The sequence below is a fragment of the Bufo bufo genome, chromosome 5 (genome assembly GCF_905171765.1).
Source record: "Bufo bufo chromosome 5, aBufBuf1.1, whole genome shotgun sequence".
NCBI lineage: Eukaryota > Metazoa > Chordata > Amphibia > Anura > Bufonidae > Bufo > Bufo bufo.
The window spans coordinates 513,392,960-513,417,366 of record NC_053393.1 but is presented as its reverse complement, the minus strand read 5'-3'; the positions used below and the strand labels follow the sequence as shown (position 1 = coordinate 513,417,366).

At 44.8% G+C, this 24,407-nt stretch overlaps 1 protein-coding gene across 7 annotated transcripts in view; it reads right to left on the bottom strand.

Moving 5' to 3' along the window:
* NEBL (nebulette) overlaps positions 1-24,407 on the bottom strand; it is a 277,903-nt gene that overhangs the window by 42,265 nt on the left and 211,231 nt on the right. For 4 of the 7 annotated variants that reach the window (XM_040434438.1, XM_040434443.1, XM_040434441.1 and 1 more), the window contains exons 11-18: positions 12,250-12,354; positions 11,013-11,117; positions 9,863-9,970; positions 8,319-8,423; positions 5,226-5,333; positions 4,255-4,365; positions 2,703-2,813; positions 2,512-2,622 (exon numbers count right to left, since the gene is read on the bottom strand). The exons of 2 other annotated variants lie outside the window; for them this stretch is intronic. In XM_040434438.1, coding sequence (XP_040290372.1) covers positions 2,512-2,622; positions 2,703-2,813; positions 4,255-4,365; positions 5,226-5,333; positions 8,319-8,423; positions 9,863-9,970; positions 11,013-11,117; positions 12,250-12,354 — 864 coding nt within the window. The remainder of the gene's footprint in view (positions 1-2,511; positions 2,623-2,702; positions 2,814-4,254; positions 4,366-5,225; positions 5,334-8,318; positions 8,424-9,862; positions 9,971-11,012; positions 11,118-12,249; positions 12,355-24,407) is intronic. One more of the 7 variants, XM_040434442.1, reaches the window with a different exon arrangement.

Below are 24,407 nucleotides of genomic sequence, written 5' to 3'. Positions count from 1 at the left end.
GCTACAGGTGCCACATTCCCCAGGTAAAGCCACTTTTGAACCAGAAACAGCGGCAGAAGCGCCTGACCTGGGCTACAGAGAAGCAGCACTGGACTGTTGCTCAGTGGTCCAAAGTACTTTTTTCGGATGAAAGCAAATTTTGCATGTCATTCGGAAATCAAGGTGCCAGAGTCTGGAGGAAGACTGGGGAGAGGGAAATGCCAAAATGCCTGAAGTCCAGTGTCAAGTACCCACAGTCAGTGATGGTCTGGGGTTCCATGTCAGCTGCTGGTGTTGGTCCACTGTGCTTTATCAAGGGCAGGGTCAATGCAGCTAGCTATCAGGAGATTTTGGAGCACTTCATGCTTCCATCTGCTGAAAAGCTTTATGGAGATGAAGATTTCATTTTTCAGCACGACCTGGCACCTGCTCACAGTGCCAAAACCACTGGTAAATGGTTTACTGGCCATGGTATTACTGTGCTCAATTGGCCTGCCAACTCTCCTGACCTGAACCCCATAGAGAATCTGTGGGATATTGGGAAGAGAAAGTTGAGAGACGCAAGACCCAACACTCTGGATGAGCTTAAGGCCGCTATAACACCTCAGCAGTGCCACAGGCTGATTGCCTCCATGCCACGCCGCATTGAAGCAGTCATTTCTGCAATAGGATTCCTGACCAAGTATTGAGTGCATAACTGAACTTAAATTATTTGAAGGTTGACTTTTTTTGTATTAAAAACACTTTTCTTTTATTGGTTGGATGAAATATGCTAATTTTTTTAGATAGGAATTTTGGGTTTTCATGAGCTGTATGCCAAAATCATCAATATTAAAACAAGAAAAGGCTTGAACTACTTCAGTTGTGTGTAATGAATCTAAAATATATGAAAGTCTAATGTTTATCAGTACATTACAGAAAATAATGAACTTTATCACAATATGCAAATTTTTTGAGAAGGACCTGTACATCTAATGTGTATGGCCGGCTTAAAGAGGTTGTCCCACGAAAAAAAAATTCGACATTTTTTAAACCAATACCTGGATCTGAATATTTCTGCAATTTCAGTAAATATTCTGTAAAATGTATCTGTATGGCACCACCTGCTGTTTTTTTCCTTATTTCTCTGTTTATCTCAGTACTGTCGCTGAGGTGGACACACACGCCCGATTCCATCCTTCAACTGCCACCGTCTGCATCTATTGTTAGAAGCTGCGACAATTATAGTGAGAGAGCTGCAGCAAAAAGGACATGCCCTCTAAGAAAGGACACTCCTCCTGAGAAAGGACACATACCCTGAGCATCTGAAAGGAGTTGTCCACCATTGGGGGGCAACTTGCTCCTGGGCAGACTTGCAAAGAGAAACATATATGCCTGCGTCTCAGCGCTGGGTCCCAGCTTTTTTTGCTCGTCCCTTGTAAACATCTGGTTTGGCGCTGCTGCAACCAATCACTGCCCGCAGCGGTGACCTGCTCTCCTTGCACCATGTGAATTGGTCACGTGACTCTGCAGTTGCACCAAACCTGATGTTGACGGGGGCCGGGTAAATCAGCCAAGGTGGGGTAGTGAAGGAGGCGGAACCCAGCGCTTGGAAGCAGGTAAGTATTCTGCCCAAGAGGAAGGGGTTGCCAAAACCCCCAAAGGGTGCCAACCCCTTTAAAACAAATCTAGCACAGCAACTAGAGCAATGAATGGGGAGATCTCTGGATCCATGGGAGGTACAGGGCTGGTTCTAGCTTTGTTAGAAAGGTATTGTCATGTACTAAATGTTGTCTCATTTACATTTTTTTTACATTACTTATGGGATAGCCCCGTTAAGTGTATATTTACACAATGCAGTAGTGGTGACACAAACATAAGTGACTACTGTCCCACCAAACATTATTCTCAGTGAAGGTGAGGCTCTGTCAGCATGATCAACCCTATTAAACCAGAAATACTGCCTGGTAGGGCTCGTCACGCTGATTAAAACAATACCTTTCTTTTGTCTATATGCTAAACAGTGTTTTATTTATATGCAAATGACCAGGTTGGAGCACTAGGGGCTGGGCTGAATCCTTTGAGCACTGCTTTGTACACTCTCCCCCGATTGACAAGACTAGACATCAGCACACTGAGTGTCCCAGCATCTACATATCATATACACTACGTACTATAGCTCTTCCACATTGAAAGTGGTCTGCCATGCATGTAGAAATCTTAAGTTCAAGTCCCTAGGGTGAAAGGCCTAGGTCAGGATTCAGGGGATGGAAAGCACCTAATGGCCATGAGGAGTCTTGTAGGCCAGGCAACGTTCCTCTGGAATTCTGGGACAGCTACCTTACATCTGGTGGCATTCGAAGCAGAGCTTGCTAAGAGATGATTTGCATACTTGTTTCCTAGAATTCCAGAGGAGTCACAAAGATTAGGCACTTTCCATAAGGAGATATAGCATCCCCATATGCAATCAGAGGCCTACAGAGGCACAGTAGGGCCTCTATAGAATTCTATGGATGTGTATAATGCATGAGCCCAGAGTATGAACACCTTTACCTCACTGACTATTTCAGTTGCCCGCTTGGCTCGGATCATATCGGGGATGTCCGCGCTGAACTCCATGCCTTTTCCTTTGATATCATTTTCCAGGTCCTTCCGATACGCTTTCTTAACAATAAAAAAAATAAAATCGCTCACAAATATGTAACGTACAATCTGTTATAATCACACTTTCTTCTTACACCCACCTCACTTAATATCTGTGAAGCGTTTTTCACCCTGATTATTTCCGGTGTATCTTCCAGAACCGTCAAACCCTTTCCCCTGATTCCTTCTTTCAAGTCCTTCCTGTACTCCTTCTAAGAATGGAAATAAAGACATGGAGCCATCAGACAACGTTATTATCCATTACCAGGCGTGTGGCTATAGGGGGTGCGGGGATAGCAGTCACTACCGGGCCCAGGAGCCTGAGGGGGCCCAAAGTGTGCCGCATAAGAAAGCACCAGTATTGGGGTCCATTCACACGTCCTTATGAATGGGTCCTCGTCCGATCCGCAATTTTACGGGTGCGGACCCATTCGTTGCAATGGGGCCAGAAAATATGCAGACAGCACAACGTGTGCTGTCCGCATCCGTGTTTGCGGTCTGTGGCCCCGCAAAAAATATAGAGCATGTCCTATTCTTGTCCACAGACAAGAATATGTATTTCTATCACAGGGTCGACCATGTGCGGTCCGCAAAATGCAGAATGAACATGGGCGGTGTCCGTGTTTTGCGGATCCGCAATTTGCAGACCGCAAAACACTTGTGGACGTGTAAATGAACTTCTAGAAAGGCCACAAAGCACTGAGGGAAGGGGGGGTCCAAGGTGAACTCTTGCACCAGGGCCCAAGAGTCTTTAGCTACGCCCCTGTCCATTACCAGGCTTATGTGAACGAATCTCCTTCATTGCATGATGTCAAGTTATCCAGTATTACAATATTCTGTGTTTCTGGGTGTTCTTCATAGCTTTAAAAACTTCTGCTGCTGTCAGTGAATGGAAACATTTGGAATGACAGTCAGAGGATCGCCAAATGATCAGAGAGGGGCAATGGAGGTCGTTTCTTTGACTATATCTTACTGTTCTTAAAGGGGAAGGTTTCATCCCTTAACTTGTACATGCACCGAATGTTACGTAAGTTGCCTGGAATGTATGAAATTCCTATAAAGGAATAGTCCAACCTCCACCACCCCCAAAAAAAATTCGGACTGGCAGAAAAAAATAAAAAAAATTTTTTGAAAGCCCCAACATTCAAGTGCAAAGGCCTCCATCATTTCTTCTGGTCCTCAGCAAGGTGGAAGTGATGGCATTGTCAGGTTGACCTCTGCAGCCATTCACTGCGGTGCTGACATATCCCTGAACGTTGCCTCAACCCTGGAACAGAGGGGCTTTCAAAAGATAATTATATTTTTTTAACAGATTCCTGATGGTCAAATTTTTTTTTTTATGCGGGGAGGGAATCAGAAAACCCCTTTAAGATGGCAACCAATCAAAGTTTTATAATCCACAACTTGTCTATAGCTAGAAAATTAGAATATCACGTTGAACCACAAGACCAGAGGCAGAAGATGAAGAGTACCAATTAGGCAATTCCTCTGATTAATTGCATTAAATTTGGAGCTTTCGTCCTTTATGAGCTTTATGTATTTTTCTGTGTCCAATAATCCAGAATACCTAATATATCTCTCCTCACTGATGCTTGCTTAATTATAGGAATTTTATTGTACTAGTAATATACAGATGCAATTAAAAAAGCCTACCTCGCTGACCAGGTTCATGGCATGTTTGGCATGCAGTAATGCCGGGGTCAGCTCCAGGTCCACTGATGCTTTTCCTTTGATTGTCTCTTCAAACTCTTTCCGGTATAATTTCTGAGAAAAAAGAAATCATAACTAGGAGATTACAGTTTTACCCATGGCCCATTTACTATGGTAAATCACAAGAAAAGAGATAAAGGAAATTAAGACATAACACTTATGAGTTAAAGGGAATCTGTCAGCAGTTTTGAGCACTAGGAAGGGGCTGAGGAGAACAGTACAAACATATCTTTTGTGGGGCTTTTCTCATCAGGAGTGGTGTGAATATGAACGTTTATTCTGCTACATTCTGCTCCAGCCAGTGTCCAGGGGGGCGGAGCGTCACCGTGAAGGGCTATCTGCATTGTGCTGCTTCACAGCCCCTCTCCTCTACTCCGAGCGACACCTGTTGTGGTCTCCTGGTTGGAGGTTGCAGCTGTCACTCAGGGCAGTAGCAGAATTTGGCAGAATAAAACTTCACATTCTTACTACTTCTGATGAGAATAGTATGCTTGTCCTGTTCTCCCCCAGCTCCTGCCTATGGCTGTAGCCAGCTTAGCATGTTCAAACCTGCAGAAAGTCTCCTTTTTAAAGGTTAGTATGAGATTAGAAAGACATGCCTGCTTTCTTCTAAAAACAGTGCCACACCTGTCCACAGGTTGAGTCTAGTATTGCAGTTGAGATCCAAATCACTTCAAAGAAGCTGAGCTGCAGTTCCAGACACTGCGCATGGGCAGGTGTGAGGCCGTTTCTGGAAACAAGCAACCATGTTTTTCTAATCTTGCTCAACCCCTTTAAGATGATAGACTATAGTATCGCTCATGAGATACTTAGGGATGCTAGCCATCCAGTTATCAGGGAAGGTTACATTGAAATCTAGCCAGAGATTTCTTAGTATGCACAATTCCCATTTCCACTGTGACCCTTCTACCTACCTCACTCTGAAATTTTTGAGCCTCCTTTGAAATGTTGTACGACGGAGTATCCACAAACTCCAGCATGGACCTCCCCTTTGATTTTTCATACTCCTCTCTGTATTTCACCTGTAGAGTTACATAAAATAATACATTATACTGTATAAATGGCTAAATTAACCAGTCATGCAAAACATATCAGAATGTATCCAGTTAAAGGGGTTCTTTTATGGACAATCTCTACTTACTCTTGTGTTCAAAATAATAGCAGTGTGTTTAAAAAAGTAAATAAAGCTAAAAATCCTTCTAATAGCTTTTATTTCCATACACACAAATGCATTGGGAACACTACACATCCTATTCCAAATCAAAACATGAAGAAAAATATATCAAATTTGTGTTAGTAAATAGCAGTGTTTTGTATTCTTCTTTACAAACTCAAACATTCACTATGTAAACTGAGAAATGTTTGAAGATTTTGCTTTCCTTTGAATCACTTCACTGATATTTAGTTGTATAACCGCTGTTTCTGAGAACTGCTGGACATCTGTGTTGCTCGGAGTCAACCAACTTCTGGCCCCTGTGAACAGGTATTCCAGCCCAGGATGATTGGACTACATTCCACAGTTCTTCTCTATTTCTTGGTTTTGCCTCAGAAACTGAATTTTTTATGTCACCCCACAAGTTTCTATTGGATTAAGATCCGGGGATTGGGCTGACGACTCCATAACGTCAATCTTGTTGCTCTGGAACCAAGATGTTGCACGTTTACTGGTGTGTTTGGGGTCGTTGTCTTGTTGGAACACCCATTTCAAGGGCATTTCCTCTTCAGCATAAGGCGGCATGACCTCTTCAAGTATTCTGATGTATTCAGACTGATCCATCATCCCTGGTCTGCGATGAATAGGCCCTACACCGTAGTATGAGAAACATCCCCATATCATGATGCTTGTCCACCATGCTTCACTGTCTTCACCGTGTACTGTGGCTTGAATTCAGTGTTTGGGGGTCGTCTGACAAACTGTCTCCGGCCACTAGACCCAAAAAGAACAATCTTACTTTCATCAGTCCACAAAATGTCTCTTTAGGCCGGTCAATGTGTTCTTTGGCAAATTGTCACCTCTTCAGCACATGTCTTTTTTTCAACAGTGGGACTTTGCGGGGGCTTCTTGCAGATAGCTCGGCTTCACATAGGCGTCTTCTAATTGTAACAGTCCTCACAGGTAACGTTAGACCTTCTTTGATCTTCCTGGAGCTGATTGTTGGCTGAGTCCTTGCCATTTTGGCTATTCTTCTATCCATTCGAATAGTAGTTTTTCGCTTTCTTCCACGTCTTTCAGATTTTGGTTGCCATTTTAAAGCATTTGCGATTATTTTAGCAGAGTAGCCTATCATTTTCTGCACTTCTTTATATGTTTTCCCCTCTCCAATCTACTTTTTAATCAAGGTACGCTGTTCTTCTGAACAATGTCTGGAACGACTCATTTTCCTCAGAATTTCAGGGGAAAATGCACTATAACCATCATGTACAACATTTGCTGCCTTCCTTCCTTAAATAAGGGCAATAATTGCTGCCTGTTTTTCAAAGAATGAATTGCCTCACTCATTGAACTCCACACTGCTATTATTTTGAACATGCCCCTTTCAATTTCAGTGATTGAATTACAGAGAATCAGCAGCATGCATGTCATGACTGTTGGGTTTCTATCACTCTACTACACCTGCTAGTAAATTATTTGCCATGTAGAAATATAATTTCTACTCAAAACAGTGATTGATCAGGTTAGTGATGTCTGACTGCTATTATTTTATACACAACTGTAGATGGGTTTCTTGACCCTTGACTAAGAAGAAGATCACAAATTTTCCTACACTTGGATTTGAGGGGGAAACCTGGCGAAGAGTGTTCAATTTTGCTGCAGCGCTACCGCAGGGGACATTAAGCATTACACCGTGTCTATCGGATCAATGAGTTGTCTGTGTAAGACCGGACAGGTCCTCCAGAATGAGAGATGCTCTTTCCAACTGCTCTTAAAGAGGACCTTTCACCTCTCCTGATGTCTGGTTTAATAAATACTTGCATTCCCCATATAATAACAATTCTGAAGCCTCTATTCTCAGGACTCTATGATGTGCCACTCCTTTACTCCTTTATTATTCCTGCTAGAAGTTATGAATGAATTACTAGCAGTTTGCATTGAAGGTCCAGAAGGGTGTTACCATTTGGAGGTGTTCCTGCACAGTCTGACACTAACCAATCATTGCTGTCAGTCTGTGCAGGGATGCACCCCCCAACTGGTAACACTCATCTGGACCTAAATTCTAGCAGGAAGAATAACGGAATGGCACATCATAGAGTCATAAGAATAGATGCTAATAGATGTTATTACATGGGGGATGCAAGTAGTTACTAAAACAGACATGTCAGGAGAGGGGAGAGGTCCTCTTTAACTCTGGACAATAATGCCCTTAGTTCCGCAACCTGAGCTATATACAAGTTCAGCCTTAGTTTTAGTCCTAGAAAATTTTGGGACAACTCTGTTCCAACGTAGCATAGCATCAACATAGAACATGGGTGTAACTATAGTCGTAGTAGCCATAGCAGCTGCCACGAGTTTGAAGCACGCTCAGGGGCAAGAACATTGCACCTTTTCTATAGGGACTAACACTACTACTGCTACAGTATCTAGCACTACTATGTGGGTTCTGTAATATGTGGCACTATTATTCCTACTTTTATTAAAGTTACGGCTGTTTCATCTTCCCGTCAGGCGGTGGGGTCCATCTAAACTTTGCTTTGGGGCGCTGACACACAGGTAGGAAATACAACATATATCCAAGTAAAAAAAAAAGGCATTTATAAAAATACGAGCTTACAATCTGAAGACCTCAGCTTTTGCGGAACGGGTGCGGACCTATTCATTTTAATATAGAGCATGTCCTATTCTTGTCCACGGACAAGAATAGGCATTTCTGTAATGGGCCGCCCGTTACGTTCCGCAAATTGCGAAAGGCACATGGGTGGCATCGTGTGTTTTACGGATCTGCAATGTGCAGACCACAAAAGACGGCACGGTCGTCCGAATGTGCCCTTTAAGAGAGGATTGTGGTTACCTGACTTTGCAGTACAGCGTTCTCCTTATGGTGATTCTGTTCTGCTGTATCCAAAGCAAAATGGTAATTTCCTTTACTTTCCTCAAATTGTTTCTTATAGACGGTCTAAAAGACAAGGCACATGTATATTAGACTTTGGGTTCTTACCACGTGGCACATGAAGTTATAATGCTAATCGCCACCGCTTCGCGGCAATCACAGGTGAAGGTCATGAAAATCACATTGCCGTGGCAGTTCACCATAAAAATGAGGGCAAGAGGACAATGTTTCCAGACCGTTCTCAGACGCATGACAAGAACCATAGCTCAACTGATATATCTGAATGGGTTTGTCTGGCCTAGGAGCTAACAATCCCAATGGTCCTAACTTGTGCCCCATTAAAGAAAAAAAAAAAGAAAAACACTAACATGTTATACCTGTGCTGCCGTCCTGTTCCCAGCCACATCCAGTCCCTGTAGGACCAGAACATGGCTTGGTCCTGTGATTATATGTGACTGCTGAGGCCAGCAATTGGCTGCAGCAATCATGGAACCAAACTACTTCCTAGTCTTTCCTTTTTTTTTTCTTTCAGTGGGGCACAGATTAGGACAATTTCCGTTGTGGGCCTGAAAACCCCTTTAAAGTATAAGTTCACCTCTAGAAAATTTAAACGGATCAATTTTTTCCTAATCTTCACATAACAATTCTCTAGTAAGAAGCTATTAGACTGCCAAAAATTGTGGTGCCCATTCTCGGGCCCTGAATTTTTTTTCTTGTTTTTTTCTCTGCCACATTCCCACAACCTTAACTTTTATACGTTCCCGTCGACTTAGAGGCTTTTTTTTTTTCAGTAGCAGCATTTCGGGGTCTATTCGAGGTGAGCAAATCAATTCTAAACGAATCGGAGTCAACCGAAACGTTTATTCTGCTACATTCTGCTCCAGCCAGTGTCCAGGGGGGCAGAGCTTCGCGTGAAGGGCTATCTGCATTGTGCGGCTTCACAGCCCCTCTCCTCTACTCTGAGTGACACCTGTCGTGGTCTCCTGGTTGGAGGTTGCAGCTGTCACTCAGGGCAGTAGCAGAATTTGGCAGAATAAAACTTCACATTCATACTACTTCTGATGAGAATAGTATGCTTGTCCTGTTCTTCCCCAGCCCCTGCCTATGGCTGTAGCCAGCTTAGCATGTTCAAACCTGCAGAAAGTCTCCTTTTAAAGGTTAGTATGAGATTAGAAAGACATGCCTGCTTTCTTCTAAAAACAGTGCCACACCTGTCCACAGGTTGAGTCTAGTATTGCAGTTGAGATCCAAATCACTTCAATGAAGCTGAGCTGCAGTTCCAGACATTGCGCATGGGCAGGTGTGAGGCCGTTTCTGGAAACAAGCAACCATGTTTTTCTAATCTTGCTCAACCCCTTTAAGATGATAGACTATAGTATCGCGCATGAGATACTTAGGGATGCTAGCCATCCAGTTATCAGGGAAGGTTACATTGAAATCTTCACAGTAGCCAGAGATTTCCTAGTATGCACAATTCCCATTTCCACTGTGACCATTCTACCTACCTCACTCTGAAATTTTTGAGCCTCCTTTGAAACGTTGTACGACGGAGTATCCACAAACTCCAGCATGGACCTCCCCTTTGATTTTTCATACTCCTCTCTGTATTTCACCTGTAGAGTTACATAAAATAATACATTATACTGTATAAATGGCTAAATTAACCAGTCATGCAAAACATATCAGAATGTATCCAGTTAAAGGGGTTCTTTGCTTTGGACAATCTCTACTTCTTAGATGGGTTTCTTGACCCTTGAATAAGAAGATCACAAATTTTCCTACACTTGGATTTGGGGGAGGGAAACCTGGTGAAAAGTGTTCAATTTTGTTGCAGCGCCACCACAGGGGACAATAAGCATTACACAGTGTCCATCGGATCAATGGGTTATCTGTGTAAGACCGGACAGGACAGGTCCTCCTGAGTGAGAGATGCTCTTTCCTACTGCTCTTAAAGAGGACATTTCACCTAGTTTAATAAATACTTGCATTCCCCATATGATAACAATTCTGGAGCAGCTATTCTTAGGACTCTGTGTTGGGCCACTCCTTTATTATTTCCGCTAGAAGTTATGAATGAATTACTAGCAGTTTTCAATGAAGGTCCAGAAGGGTGTTACCATTTGGGTGTGCCTGCACAGTCTGACACTAACCAATCATTGCTGTCAATCTGTGCAGGGATGCACCCCCCAACTGGTAACACTCATCTGGACCTAAATTCTAGCAGGAAGAATAACGGAATGGCACATCGTAGAGTCATAAGATTAGATGCTAATAGATGTTATTACATGGGGAATGCAAGTAGTTACTAAAACAGACATGTCAGGAGAGGGGAGAGGTCCTCTTTAAGTCCCCTTTCACACGGGCGAGAATTCCGCGCGGGTGCAATGCGTTGAGGTGAACGCATTGCACCCGCACTAAATCCGGACCCATTCACTTCAATGGGGCTGTGCAGATGAGCGGTAATTTTCACGCATCACTTGTGTGTTGTGTGAAAATCGCAGCTGGTTCTATATTCTGCGTTTTTCACGCAACACAGTTCCCATAGAAATGAATGGGTCTGCGTGAAAATCGCAAGCATCTGCAAGCAGGACCTGCAAAAGGACCTTTGATGTCAGCGCAGGTCCTGCTGAATGAAGATAGAAGGATTGTGGTTACCTGACTTTGCAGTACAGCGTTCTCCTTATGGTGATTCTGTTCTGCTGTATCCAAAGCAAAATGGTAATTTCCTTTACTTTCCTCAAATTGTTTCTTATAGACGGTCTAAAAGACAAGGCACATGTATATTAGACTTTGGGTTCTTACCACGTGGCACATGAAGTTATAATGCTAATTGCCACCGCTTCGCAGCAATCACAGGTGAAGGTCATTAAAATCACATTGCCGTGGCATTTCACCATAAAAATGAGGGCAAGAGGACAATGTTTCCAGACCGTTCTCAGACGCATGACAAGAACCATAGCTCAACTGATATATCTGAATGGAGCCAACAATCCCAATGGTCCTAACTTGTGCCCCATTAAAAAAAAATAAAGAAAAACACTAACATGTTATACCTGTGCTGCCGTCCTGTTCCCAGCCACATCCAGTCCCTGTAGGACCAGAACATGGCTTGTTCCTGTGATTATATGTGACTGCTGAGGCCAGCAATTGGCTGCAGCAATCATGGAACCAAACTACTTCCTAGTCTTTCCTTTTTTTTTTTTTTTTCAGTGGGGCACAGATTAGGACCATTTCCGTTGTAGGCCTGAAAACCCCTTTAAAGTTCACCTCTAGAAAATGTAAACGGATCAATTTTTTCCTAATCTTCACATAACAATTCTCTAGTAAGGTGCTATTATACTGCCAAAAATTGTGGTGCCCATTCTTGGGCCCAGCAAATTTTTTTCTTTTTTCTGCCACATTCCCACAACCATAACTTTTATACGTTCCCGTCGACTTAGAGGGCTTTTTTTCAGTAGAACCATTTCGGGGTCCATTCGAGGTGAGGAAATTAATTCTAAACTAAATCGGATTCAACCGAAATTGTTTAAAAATTGAAGGTGTATACAAATCCCAATTTTGGGTTATCTGGTTGATGCACATTTTGGTGAGAGGAAATCAAAAAATTTTAAAAAGTGAGAGACAAAAGAGAAAAATTCTAGGAGACCTCAGAGTGTTATACACAAATTTACAGGCCAATTGGAGCACTTACAACTCGGGTAGAATCAATTCGGACCAGAATCGAATCGATCAACCAATTCGAAAGAATCGAACCTGAATTGAAAATAGAGCGATTCACTCATCTCTAGGGTCCATGCAATGGGTTGGCTAACTTTTAGTCATTTTCTTTTTTGAAACAGAGGATTAATAGCAAATAATGGGATTAGAAATCGCATTTTCCACATGTGCTTACATTGCTTTGTAGTTTGGTGGCCCTCAGGGCATGTTCTAGGTTCAGTAAGTTTGGAAGGTCCACAGAGGTGTCATGTATGATATGCCTGTCTTTCTTATACTTTACCTGAAAAGCAGAATTAAGATGCTGAAGACAAGATTAATCATCACATAGAACAAAATAGAAACATATATTTGTTGTTAACGGAAAATGCAAATGTGATCGCACACTACATCCAGCACTCTGCCCTGCCTCCATGCTGGATGAGACATTGGTGTACATTTTGGCCAAAGCGTAATAAGCCACTCACCACGTCAAGGTCGCCTCATTTGAGTGGTCCCTAACACTAGTTCCTACCTGCTTATGGGCCATGACAGCCACACAAAGTCCAGGGAATGCAGGTCAGCATGCACGCCAAGCACACTCTGCTTTTAACCCCGTCCGGTGCCATTACAGCTTTCATCGGATCCAGGGATGCAAGTACCAACATGCACGCTGAGCCCACCATATACTTCTCCTGGAGCCAATATATTTGTTGTTACTTTATTACAATATAGATAATAACTAATATTATTATTAGAGATGAGCGAATCGACGTTGACGATGAGCGAATCGACGTTGATGAAGTGGAATTCGATCAGAATTTCAGGAAACGAATCACATTTTTTCCTAAAATGGCTGCTGCACATGTTAGGACATGGAGCAATGAACCCTGGGAACGAGGGATCACCCACAATGCCATGCATGCAGCCAATCAGCAGCCAGCCAGCCCTGTGATGTCACAGCCCTATAAATAGCCTCAGCCATCTTGGATTCAGCCATTTTCCAGTGTACTTAGTGCAGGGAGAGACGTCAGCAGGCGCTAGGGACAGTGCTAGGAAAGACTTTAAAACTTTTATTTTTTTTGGCTGAATGGAAGTTCAGGGAAAGATCATTATAAGTGCAGGGAAAGGATAGGGAGGAATTATTCAACACTATAAAAGGAGAATGGGTCCAATAGGGGAGGTTACTGCCTGGGTAATAGGAGCAATTCTATTACACCTTGCTGCACTGACTGGGGATCCAAATTGCCTTTATACTGCTGCTTTTAGGTTTGCAATAGATGATACCTATGTAATTCCAGCAAACCTTGCTTGTTTTTGGGGTGCAAGTGCTGTGTAATACAGCCATTAACAGGGTGTATTACTAGGAAATAATTGTACGTCTTATTAGCCGTTGTGCGGTGCAGTTATATGTTCTGAAGCATTTTTTGTGGTGTATTAGTGGTAAAAAAAAAGGGCTTATTTGCCGTTGTGTGGCAAAATTACAGCTTTTTTTTGGTGTATTAGTGGAGCGGAAGCTGGTGCTTCGAGCGGTCAAGCTCCTGACTCAGAGACCATTGAGGAGGACATCAGTGATGTGCAGACAGTACTCGATGACAATGTAGCCGATTGCACTTGGGAGGCGGGTGACAAAGGGGCTTCATCATCATCGAGAGAAGAGGGTGGCAGCTTGTGCATGAGGCAGCGGCGGAGCCAGCAAGTCGGTAGCGTGGCCAGGAGTCAGCAGGGTGGGAGGTCGAGAGCCAAACGTGCCCGGGGTAGAACACCCGCTTTGCAGGAGCCTACCTGCCCGGAAGGTAGTGGTGCAGGGGTTCACAGAGGAAGCGTGGCCATAGCAGTCAGTCAGTGCGGAATGTTGGGAGTAAAATTGGCGGTGTAGCAGATTTTTGTTAAGCCGCCGGAGATGGTGAACCCTGCGTCAACATATGCAGCAACACCATAAAGTGGCCTGGGAGAACCATGGCTCCAATGTGGTGGTCCAGCATTGGCACGCACCCGATTTCAGCCAGTCAAGGCTCCACCACCTCAGCCGAAGGGAGCGATCTGTCCTTCACATCATCTACCGGTTCTGATTTTTCCTGCTCCTCATCCTCCTACTCCTCGTCACTCATTTCGTCAGCAGTCAATCACCGAGGCGATTGCCTAGAGACAGCAATACACGTGTGGTCACCTTAAGGCGCAGAAGCTAAACGTGCTCCGGGCCAAGTTGCTGGTACTGCAGTCCCTCCCTTTCCAAGTGGTGGACTCTGCACCTTTCAGAGAAATGATGGTTTGTGCTGAGCCCAGGTAGAGAGTCCCAAGCGGTCGTTTCTTTGCCAAAGTGGCAGTACCAGCCCTGCACAAATATGTAGAACAGAAGGTGGGCCAGTCCTTGAGCCTTTTCCGTGTCTGCCAAAGTGCACGGCAGCGCTGACGTGTGGACCTGTAACTACGGTCAGGGACAATACATGTCCTTTACGGACCACTGGGTGAATGTGGTTCCTGCCGAGCCATACCAGCAACTTGGCCAGGTGACGCCGCATCCGCCTCCACCTTCTCACGCTGTTGATCCTGCGACAAGGTCCACCTCTGCCTCCTCATCCACCACGTGTCCTCAGCCTCCACTGCAGAGACAATTCACAGTGCTCCTCCTGCATACCACATGTGCACGGCGGTGTCATCTGTGATTGCTGCGAAAGTTTGCATGCACTTCAGCCACTCGTCCACCACCAAACACACCCTCCTTGAGCTGCAGCGGCAGAACGGCGTCTCCCAAAATAGGCTATTATGTGATGTTTCCACCGGTTGGATTTTTACCCTCCATATGTTGGACCGACTATACGAACAGAGAAAGGCCATAAATGATTTCTTGATGATCCAAGCGGACAGGAGTACTCCTCTGTGTAACATCAATGTCAGTCAGTGGCAGCTCATGCGTGACACCTGCCGTTGCTCAGGCCCTTTGAGAATGCCACGTTATTTGTCAGTCGCCAGGACTACGGGATGAACAACGTCATTCCCTTGCTTCATATCCTGGAACAGATGCTGGTAAATCTGGCTGGTCAGGGGACTGGAGATGTGGCGCATACATCTCACAGCCACATGAGCCCTGTGGGGGCTAAACTGGAGTAGGAGGACATTGGAGCACAAGCAATGTGTAGCGAAATGGGTGGTTTTTCTTCACAGGTGACAGGAGACGAGGAGCAGGAGCAGCCGGAGGAGCTATAGAGCGATGAGGAAGACGAGGCAGATGACCCAGACACACCGTGGCAGTATGCAGTGGAGATGGAGGCAGGGAGTCCCTCCGAGTCACTTGCGCAAATGGCCCACTGCATGCTCACTTGCTTGGGTAGTGGCAGCCGAATTGTCATCATTCGGCAGAGGGATGACTTCTGGCTCTCCACCTTGTTGGACCCTCGCTACTGGTCCAAAATGGGGGCCTTTTTTACATCCGCTGAGAGGGAGGACAAACTGAACTATTATAGAGACATCCTATGTAGACAGTTGGCCGCTGCCTATCTGTGCCATCGTCCATCCTCTTGCAGGTCTGACCGGGGGGGGGGCCCTCTGCGCTCTCGTTCCACTGCCATGGCTGCTGTGGTGGGGTTGGAGGGTATGAGCAGTGCCAGCTCCATCAGCAGCAGCTTGACTATAGAGTCTCTGATGAGCAGCTTTCTTCACCCGCCTAGTGAAGAAACTACTCACCAGCAGCAGCTAGACCTGTTGCAGGACCTGAACCAGCAGGTGGTGGCATACTTGGACAGCACCCTGCCACCCCACATTGAAGATCCGCTGGACTACTGGGCAGCGAAACTGGATTTGTGGCCACGACTGGCAGAGTTTGCTCTGGAAAGGCTGTTCTGCCCGGTCAGTAGTGTGGCATCAGAGTGGGTGTTTAGTGTAAAGCTTTCTATATACTGCTTTACGGGTGTTTTAGCTTTCTGTATACTGCTTGTTCTGGAACTGAGTTTGTGAGTATGATAAACCCTTTTAACTCAACTCATGTGCTTTACTGTTGTCGCAACCTTTGGTTTTTCACAGAAGCTCGGAGGAAAGAGAGAGGGAGGCTTCGCGTGGCTTGAATGCTTTCCCATGTCCAATTTTTCTGAATGGTTCTGGTACAAGGAATTTCCTTCTGTGATCTCCTGAAGCAGCACGGAACGCAACTCCTGGAATTTTGTGATGTCTTTTGTTTTGTACATGAACCTTCTGAATTGTAAAGCGCTGCGGAATATGGTGGCACTATACAGGCACTTACTAAAACAGACATGTCAGGAGAGGTGACGGCTCCTCTTTAATTGTAATTTTATGCTGTGGTTTTGGGGACTGGGGGGCGAATTGCATAGGTGTCTGGAATCCCCACCTACTTGGAGAAGGTGATTCTCTTGCCTCCGTTCCACCCAGAGAGGAGACTCTTGGATCCAGATGGAGACTGAATGGACATGTGCAGTGGAAAAACTAGAAATCACTGGGTCCACAGCAAATTATTGAAAGGGACCCCCCCCAACATCTTCTTCGCAACCGGCTCCTTCCGTGCAATCCCCACTTCTGTGGCTAGTCAAGATCACTCGCAGACGAGGCCCGGCAGACGCTCCATCCATTTCTTATAGTATCTCTGTATATAATGTCATTTTATAATACCGTTAAGGGGGCCTTGACAAAATATCTTTCAGTCTTCCTCCTCGGTGGGCTCCTTCTGAGTTTGGGCCCCAAAGCAGTCGCTTCCCCTATAGCTATGGTCCTGGACATGTGGCCAAGCATGTGCACAGCTCTCTCTATTCAAATCTATGGATGTTGCAGACACAGCGTGCTTCAATGCAGTCTCACCTGGCAGACTTGAGTCATTCTCTGAATAAATAGGAGAGGTGGGGCACCACATATCAGGTAGACTTTATGGATGTGCCATAAAAGTGCATTTTTGGAATCCCCTTTAAAGGATTATAGACACTACAGTTATTTTCTACTTTCTTTTAGAAGGGAAAACGTAGTAGGGTTTCCCAGTACCCCAAAATCATGAAAGAACATTAGAACCAATTATCAATCCCCATATAGTGGAAAACCGGCACCAAAAATGTAACAACTTTTGTGCAAGTCCCCTTCTGCTGAAAAAAAGGATGACTTTTTTTTTTATTTATTTTTTTTACATTGCTCTTAAAAAAAAAAAGTGGGAGAGAGGGGATGGCACTTGTACATCCGGGCAAGTTTAATATGACTTGCAGCAAAAAACTGATGTAAATTCCACCAGCTCCCAGCTGTCACAGATTTCAGTTTCTAGCACATAGACCTCTCAGGATGCACCCCTTTGGCGCATCTTACACCATCACATTTTTTTACCATTCTTAATACATTCCCCTTAAGGAGTTAAATGTATAAATTCTGTGGCCACTAGGGGGAGCTGGCAGCATACTAATGTCTTATTGAGTTTTATAGCAGCTGTGTAAATCCATAGGCAGTGAGAGATTTTTATCATATAATGGGATGACTGTGTGCAGCAAGGGATTTGGATCATCCAAAAGTGCCCAGACCTCTTTGGAGAATTGTGCTGTACCTGTCATAGGCCCATTGGAAACCCCATCTACAAAGCAGTACCAGTATTGAGTTAGAACAGTGCATATAGGGCTGTATATATAACCTGTAATATAGTTCACACATGACAGTGTAACACCCCAGAGTGGTGTTACCACTTCTGCACCTTGCTACTATCTTTTATGGTCCAACCTGTATGTCATCTATATATTTATTTCCAGGTCCCTCAACACTGCATTTATAATAATGTTATGTAACTGTTCATGTAATGTGCCTGGTTCACCAGCAGGTGGCAGCAAACACGGCAGAGCTGTATGTAGAGAGAATGGAACTCTCCATTACATTCTAACCACCCTCTGGACAGAAGTGGGCCAGCCCTACTTCCTGTGTAACACCCCAGAGTTGGGTTACTAAACGCTTTTACCCTGCTACAATCTGCTAAGAGCATTAACATTGTCATTTAATGTGATCTTGATTGTGTCATTCACAACTGTGCAGATAAAACCATTTTAAATGTAATTTTTTCCTTGTAATGTTTCAGGTCTACCAGCAGGTGGCAGCATCATTGGTAGGAATAGTTTTAATGTTATGGCCGTTCAGAATGGAACGTTCCTGTCCTGTTCTGCCCCCCTGCTTAAGGGAAGTGGAGTTTCCCACATCCTGCAGCAAGGGAGGAAAAAAACAGTTAGATCCAGTTCTAGCCCTCCCTGCATGGGGAAGACAGCAAGGACCAAGTCTCGTCCTGAGATTTGATCAGATTCCCAGTCTGAGCTTCGCAGCTCAGCTGGACGAAACCACGTAGAAAGCTGCAGATCACTCCAGTTCCAGGAAGAACCATACCCTGTGAAGATAACTGTGTAGAGACCCCAGGGGAGGCCATAATCCTCCTCAGCAAGTCAGTCCCCAGATAGCAGAAGATAGTTAGTGCAGAAGCCAAATTCCTGCCACATTAAAGAGCTACTAAGCAGACGTCCTTTTCCTGCAAAAGCTCCAGGCACATGACAGAGCAGAAGATATATTCCTGCCACACATTGCCAATACCTGCTGCAAGGTACAGACTATTGCTGTACCTTGTTTGGATGAAAGCTGCAACTAGTAAAGACAAGTTTAAACTTTACCAAAGGTCTGGATCTCAATTACTGCTACCAAATCCCTCAATTACTCCTACTAGCACAACACTCATTTTATTGCAAGTGTGCCAGGATCCAGGAGTCCAGCCGTACAAAGGTAGGAGACACAGTTGATACTATTGCCATTGCCATACAGTGACATTACACCACTCTGGCATTCCTAGCCTGGTACGTGAGTTACAACACCTTAAAAGGGCCCCGTGTTAGTACCCTGCGCACGATGCAATTGGCGTCACGAACAAAATCATAGACTATTATACCCATTTCCTGACCTACTGCATAATTTGGCGTCCGTGTAACCGTACCACGGTTCGGCTCATTGCACCTGAAGAAAGGGTGGGGACCAGTTTGTTCCAGTTTAGGTCTTCCCTAGACAGGGGAAGGGTGTGCAGGGGCACGTCTCTGCTGGACGTGCCCACTCCAGCCAGAGCACCTTAAGCTCTGCTGGCCATGGAGGCCAAAGCTTGAAGCCTCAGGAGCCAGGAGGAAAGTTCCCTGGCATAACCTACAGTCAGACTACAGAGAAAAAGTGCAGCATACAGAAGAAGCTGAGTTATACAGCCAGCCTGTCAGTAAAGCAGAGCGAGAGAAAGATATAGCAGAGTTGAGTTTGCCTGCCAGTTTAATGCTAAACCAAGACAAAGCCTGAAACTGTATGGAGAAACGTTTACTCAAAGTAAAGCTGCCACTGAACTTCATCTCAAGGTCTGGACTCAAGTTAGTTCATCAAATCCCTCAATTATTCCCCCTATTTATTGCTGAGGAGCCAAAGCCTGGGGTCCAGTGGTATCCAGATGGGAGCAACGTGACACATAGAGACATTTAGGCCCCACTACACCACTCAGCATTTCCTATACCTGGGACGTGACATAGAGGCCCCCTGTTGCAACAGCCATCAAGAGACATGAGATATAAAATGCATGCAGTGGTAATAATAAGTCCATTAAAAGCATCAACTAGTGTGAGCGGCTGACAGATGTACCCCAGAGTGTATAATGTCTGAGAGATGAATAGATATTATAAATTAATGTAACCATGCCTACGCCTAATTTTCGGGCATTGAGTTTCTCCTTTCATGATGAATAGCGTTTTTGCCCGCAAAAAGTTAAAAACAATGATAAACCCTGTCAAACTGTAAGTACAATAGCGTCTACTGAGTCATGGAAACCGCAGGCCCCATGCTGCACGCTGTGCGGTGGTAATTAACGTATGTGGATTCTGATGGATTCTCCATGCACTTATAATATGATTGTGTAGCTGGGGCCTGAGTTTTAATGACTTCTTTATGGGGCGCCGCAGTTTCCAATAAACTAAATAGAATTAAAAAAAGAACAAGATCTCAAGAGCAATGATTGGGTTTATTTGTTACCATTCTGTAGGAAGAAGTTTGCATGAGGACAGGTACGTATTAGTACAGATGCACTTTGTGCTAGATGGAAAATGAGTCATCAGTCTTGTAGGAAACTATAAAGTGCACTGGATACAGTACAGGACATTGTCCTTGCAGGCTACAGAGAGTGCACTTCAGTGCCGCAAATGGACCCTCGAAATGGATCACTTACATTTAATTGAGACGGTGCAGGATTTGGTCTGTGAGGTCATATTTAGAGGTGCAGCTGAGACTGCTCGTGTTCTTGTCCTGCATCTGCACTCAAATAGGCTATCTGACTCTTTGAAACTGATGGCCCATCTCACTGCTTACGTCACAACCATCGGTCACGTGGTCTAGAAGCAGCTCAGCTCCATTCAGGTGAGCTGTTTCTGGGCGATGTGATGATGGTCTTGACGTCACTGGCCTAGGGTAAGCAGCGAGAAGGCCTCTGCGTTTACAGGATTACTAGAGCCTTCTCAAACAGCTGATCTGTGGGGGTCCTGAGTGTCGGACCGTCACCAATCAGTTTCAAACTATTGGATAACCCCTTTAATGTCTTGTTCTTACTGCATTAGGCAATACTTACTGTATTTTCTTTCTCTGGCACAGAGCTTACTGCAGACGGATTATACATTGAGATCAATATGGGGACTTCCAATTTTGGCACTGCCATGTAGACACTGGGAGATAGGAGCTTCTCCTGCGCAATGCTCTGCATCTTACTAAACTTCTCCCACAGCTACGCGACACTCTCTCTCCCTTTGTTGAGACACTGACTTCAGTGTTGCGAACAATCACACTTCTTCAGAGGAGGACTCTCGGGCTACTTTTCCCAGCTATATCCCCTACCACGAGACAGGACAAGATGGTGCCTTGGTGCTCTTCTCCAAACAGGGAGGAACAAGCATCGCTGTCCCTTCACTCTAACAACAAGGGAGATTACAACTCAAGAATGCAACACCTGTGGATTAACTACAAAAAGCTGGCCATCTGGGTAGCCAAGAGAATTACCCCCAACATCCAGTCCACCCTGACCACTATTATTCCACAAACTTGCAAACTCTGCAAAATGAGTTAACTGTCCACGCTACTACTGTCGGGAAGCCGAGCAACGCTTAGCTGCCACAGAAGATGACTTGGCAGGGGCACACTCACACTTCATTCGCAATCCCACGTGGCAGAAAAGATTGACAACCTTAAGAATCGGTCATTTTGTAGTAATCTACGTCTTGTTGGGGTGCCGGACTTGCAGCCCTACACAAGTTATACTATGTGGACCTAAAGCAAGCTTTGGGCCTTAAGGCCCCCTGTCGGGCATGCACACTGCACTGAGCCAGACCAAAGAAGCTCCAGGAGAACTCTAACTGGTATCAAGTCTATGCAACCAAGAAAGGTTATAGCCAAGTACCTTGACTTGACAAGGAAGCCACTTCACGTGCGTACAAGAGAAAACGGACACCAGTAACTTTGAACGGTTCCAAGACTCTTGTATTTACAGATTATTTGGCGAAACTCACAAAACGCAGAAAAGCCTTTAGTCATGTGTGCACAGAACCACCTAGGTAGCAGTGATGGTATTACCACCTAGTGGCAATACCCAACGACCCTCCAGGTTACCTACCCTATAGGCTGAAGCAGCCATCGCTGATTTTCAACTGCCACATGACCCTGGCGTGAACCAGCAGAACTCCACACAAAGCCTTGACTCCCAGACAACGAGATCTACTGGGGGACAGGCCCTGAAAGACCAAGGCCAACCTAGTCTCCAGGGAAACACCATCAGAAATAACTGAGCCTACATCGGGCATTGCTTTTCTACAAATCACCGGACAATAGCAGGTCTTTACTACTTCGAGAACTTGATCTAACCAGGATGACATGAGTAACTGGCTACCCTTCCTTCTTTATTCTTTCTCCATCTTCCTTTGCCTTGGTTCTAGGTGACATAGTGGAGAAAATATTTGCTATATTCACAATGACTGTATTCAGCCCCTTATAGTGTTTCAATATGTAGATGGCACTGGAAGGTAGCTCCACATGTCAGATAAAAGTAAAGTCCCGTAAAAGTGCTAAACCTCACAGCGATGCTACTGACAAATGGATGCTATCTCGACGATGTTCTTATTCCCTATTTTTTGTGTTGCGTTCCACTCTTTTTTTATGGATCAACAACCCATCTTCTGACACCTGGTTTCCCACCAGTCACCCACACCTGCATTTACCTAATCTCTGCCCGCTCCATACCCAGCAACAGCCCACCCTGCCAACAACCCTCTTATCATGAAAGTACGCTCTCTCCCCAGAAAGGAGCCCTAGTACTCTGCCATTGCCAACAGACGTAGCTATTCTACAGGAGACCTATCTTGAGAGCACCGATTTCCACAGGATGAGAACCTTTTGGGTGTGAGAGATGATAGGCGCTGCTGCTGCTAACAGGAAGGCTGGGGTTCTAATTCCATTTAGGGCTCACGCACACGACTGTATCCATTTTTCGGTTCACAATCTGCGGATCCGAAAAACACAGATGCCAGCCATGTGCACGCTCCTATCTTCTTTTACACTTTAATAGAAAAGTCCTCTACTGTACTTCTCCGCAAAACAGACAAGAATAGGGCATGTTATATCTTTTTGGCCTGGCCACAGAAAGGACAGAGTGATGTCCGCATCTTTTGCGGTCGCATTGAAATGAATAGGTCCGCATACAATCCTCAAAAAATGTTGATCGGGTGCAGACCAGTGATGGCCAGTTCGCAGTGTTCGCCAGCGAACACATGCGAGCTGCCATCTTAACTCACAAGTCCGGTGATGCACAGGTAAGTCCTTACCTGTGCCTGTGCTGGGAGCCAGTCTGAAACAAATTCGGTCACCGGGAGCAGGCAGTTCCGAGAACAGCCCGATGAAGGCCCCCGGCGGCTGTTCTCGGAACTGCCTGCTCCCGATGACCGAATTTGTTTAGACCAGCTCCCGGCACAGGTAAGGACTTACTACAATGGATTTGAAATGAAACAAACAAGATGTGCTTTACCTGCAGACTGTCAGCTTTAATTTGAGGGTATTTACATCCAAATCAGGTGAACGGTGTAGGAATTACAACAGTTTGCATATGTGCCTCCCACTCAGGGCTGGGACAAGGCCATTTGGTGCCCAGGGCGAAGATGGCAAACTGCGCCCCCCCCCCCCCCCCCCCCCCCCGTTTTTAAGAAAGAATCAATGTTGTTTCAAAACAAGAATATACTTAAAGCAATAGAACAAAGGACTGTGGGACTTTGAAAGTCACAGACACTATAAAGTTCCCCCCCATCATCATGTGCCAGTATAAAGTCCCCCCCATCATCATGTGCCAGTTTTGTAATAAGCCCCCCCAATGTGCCAGTAACACTATTGTAAAAAAAAACAAAAAAAAAACACTTATACTTACCTAAGTGTCAGCGATGCGATGCAGCCTCTTCCTGTGTCCCACGCTGTAATGTAAGGCTCAGGCGGCATGATGACGTCATTGCGCCGGCCTCTGATAGGCTGCCGACCTAGTGCCTGCAGCCAGGGGCGTACATAAAAATCACTGGGCCCCATAGCAGGAATCTAAATTGGGCCCCCATTCCCCTTTTATAGCCCCTCCCTTTGTTCCATGAACTATTCTTGCTGCTGCGTTTTATAATTTATGCCATCAGGGCCGGAATGGGATTACAAAACAGCCCTGGCACACAAAAGAGGTATAATAGATGCAGATGTATATTATATACAGCAGTGTACAGTTATGTGAGGTACGCGGTATAATAGATGCAGTGTGTACAGGTATATAGTATATTCCCTAGTGTTCTGATATGTGAGGTACAGGGTATAATAGATGCAGTGTGTACAGGTATATAGTATATACAGCAGTGTACTGATATGTGAGGTACGGGGTATAATATATGCAGTGTATACAGTATATACAGTAGTGTAATATGTGAGGTACGAGGTATAATAGATGCAGTGTGTACAGGTATATAGTAAATACAGCAGTGTATTGACACCTCGTACCTCACATATCAGTACACTGCTGTATATACTATATATCTGTACACACTGCGTCTATTATACCTCATACCTCACATATCAGTACACTGCTTTATATACTATATATCTGTACACACTGCATCTATTATACCTCGTACCTCACATATCAGTACACTGCTGTATATACTATATATCTGTACACACTGCATCTATTATACCTCGTACCTCACATATATAGTATATACAGAAGTGTACTGATATCTGTACACACAGCATCTATTATACCTCATACCTCACATATCAGTGCACTGCGGTATATACTATATATCTGTACATATTGCATGTATAATACTG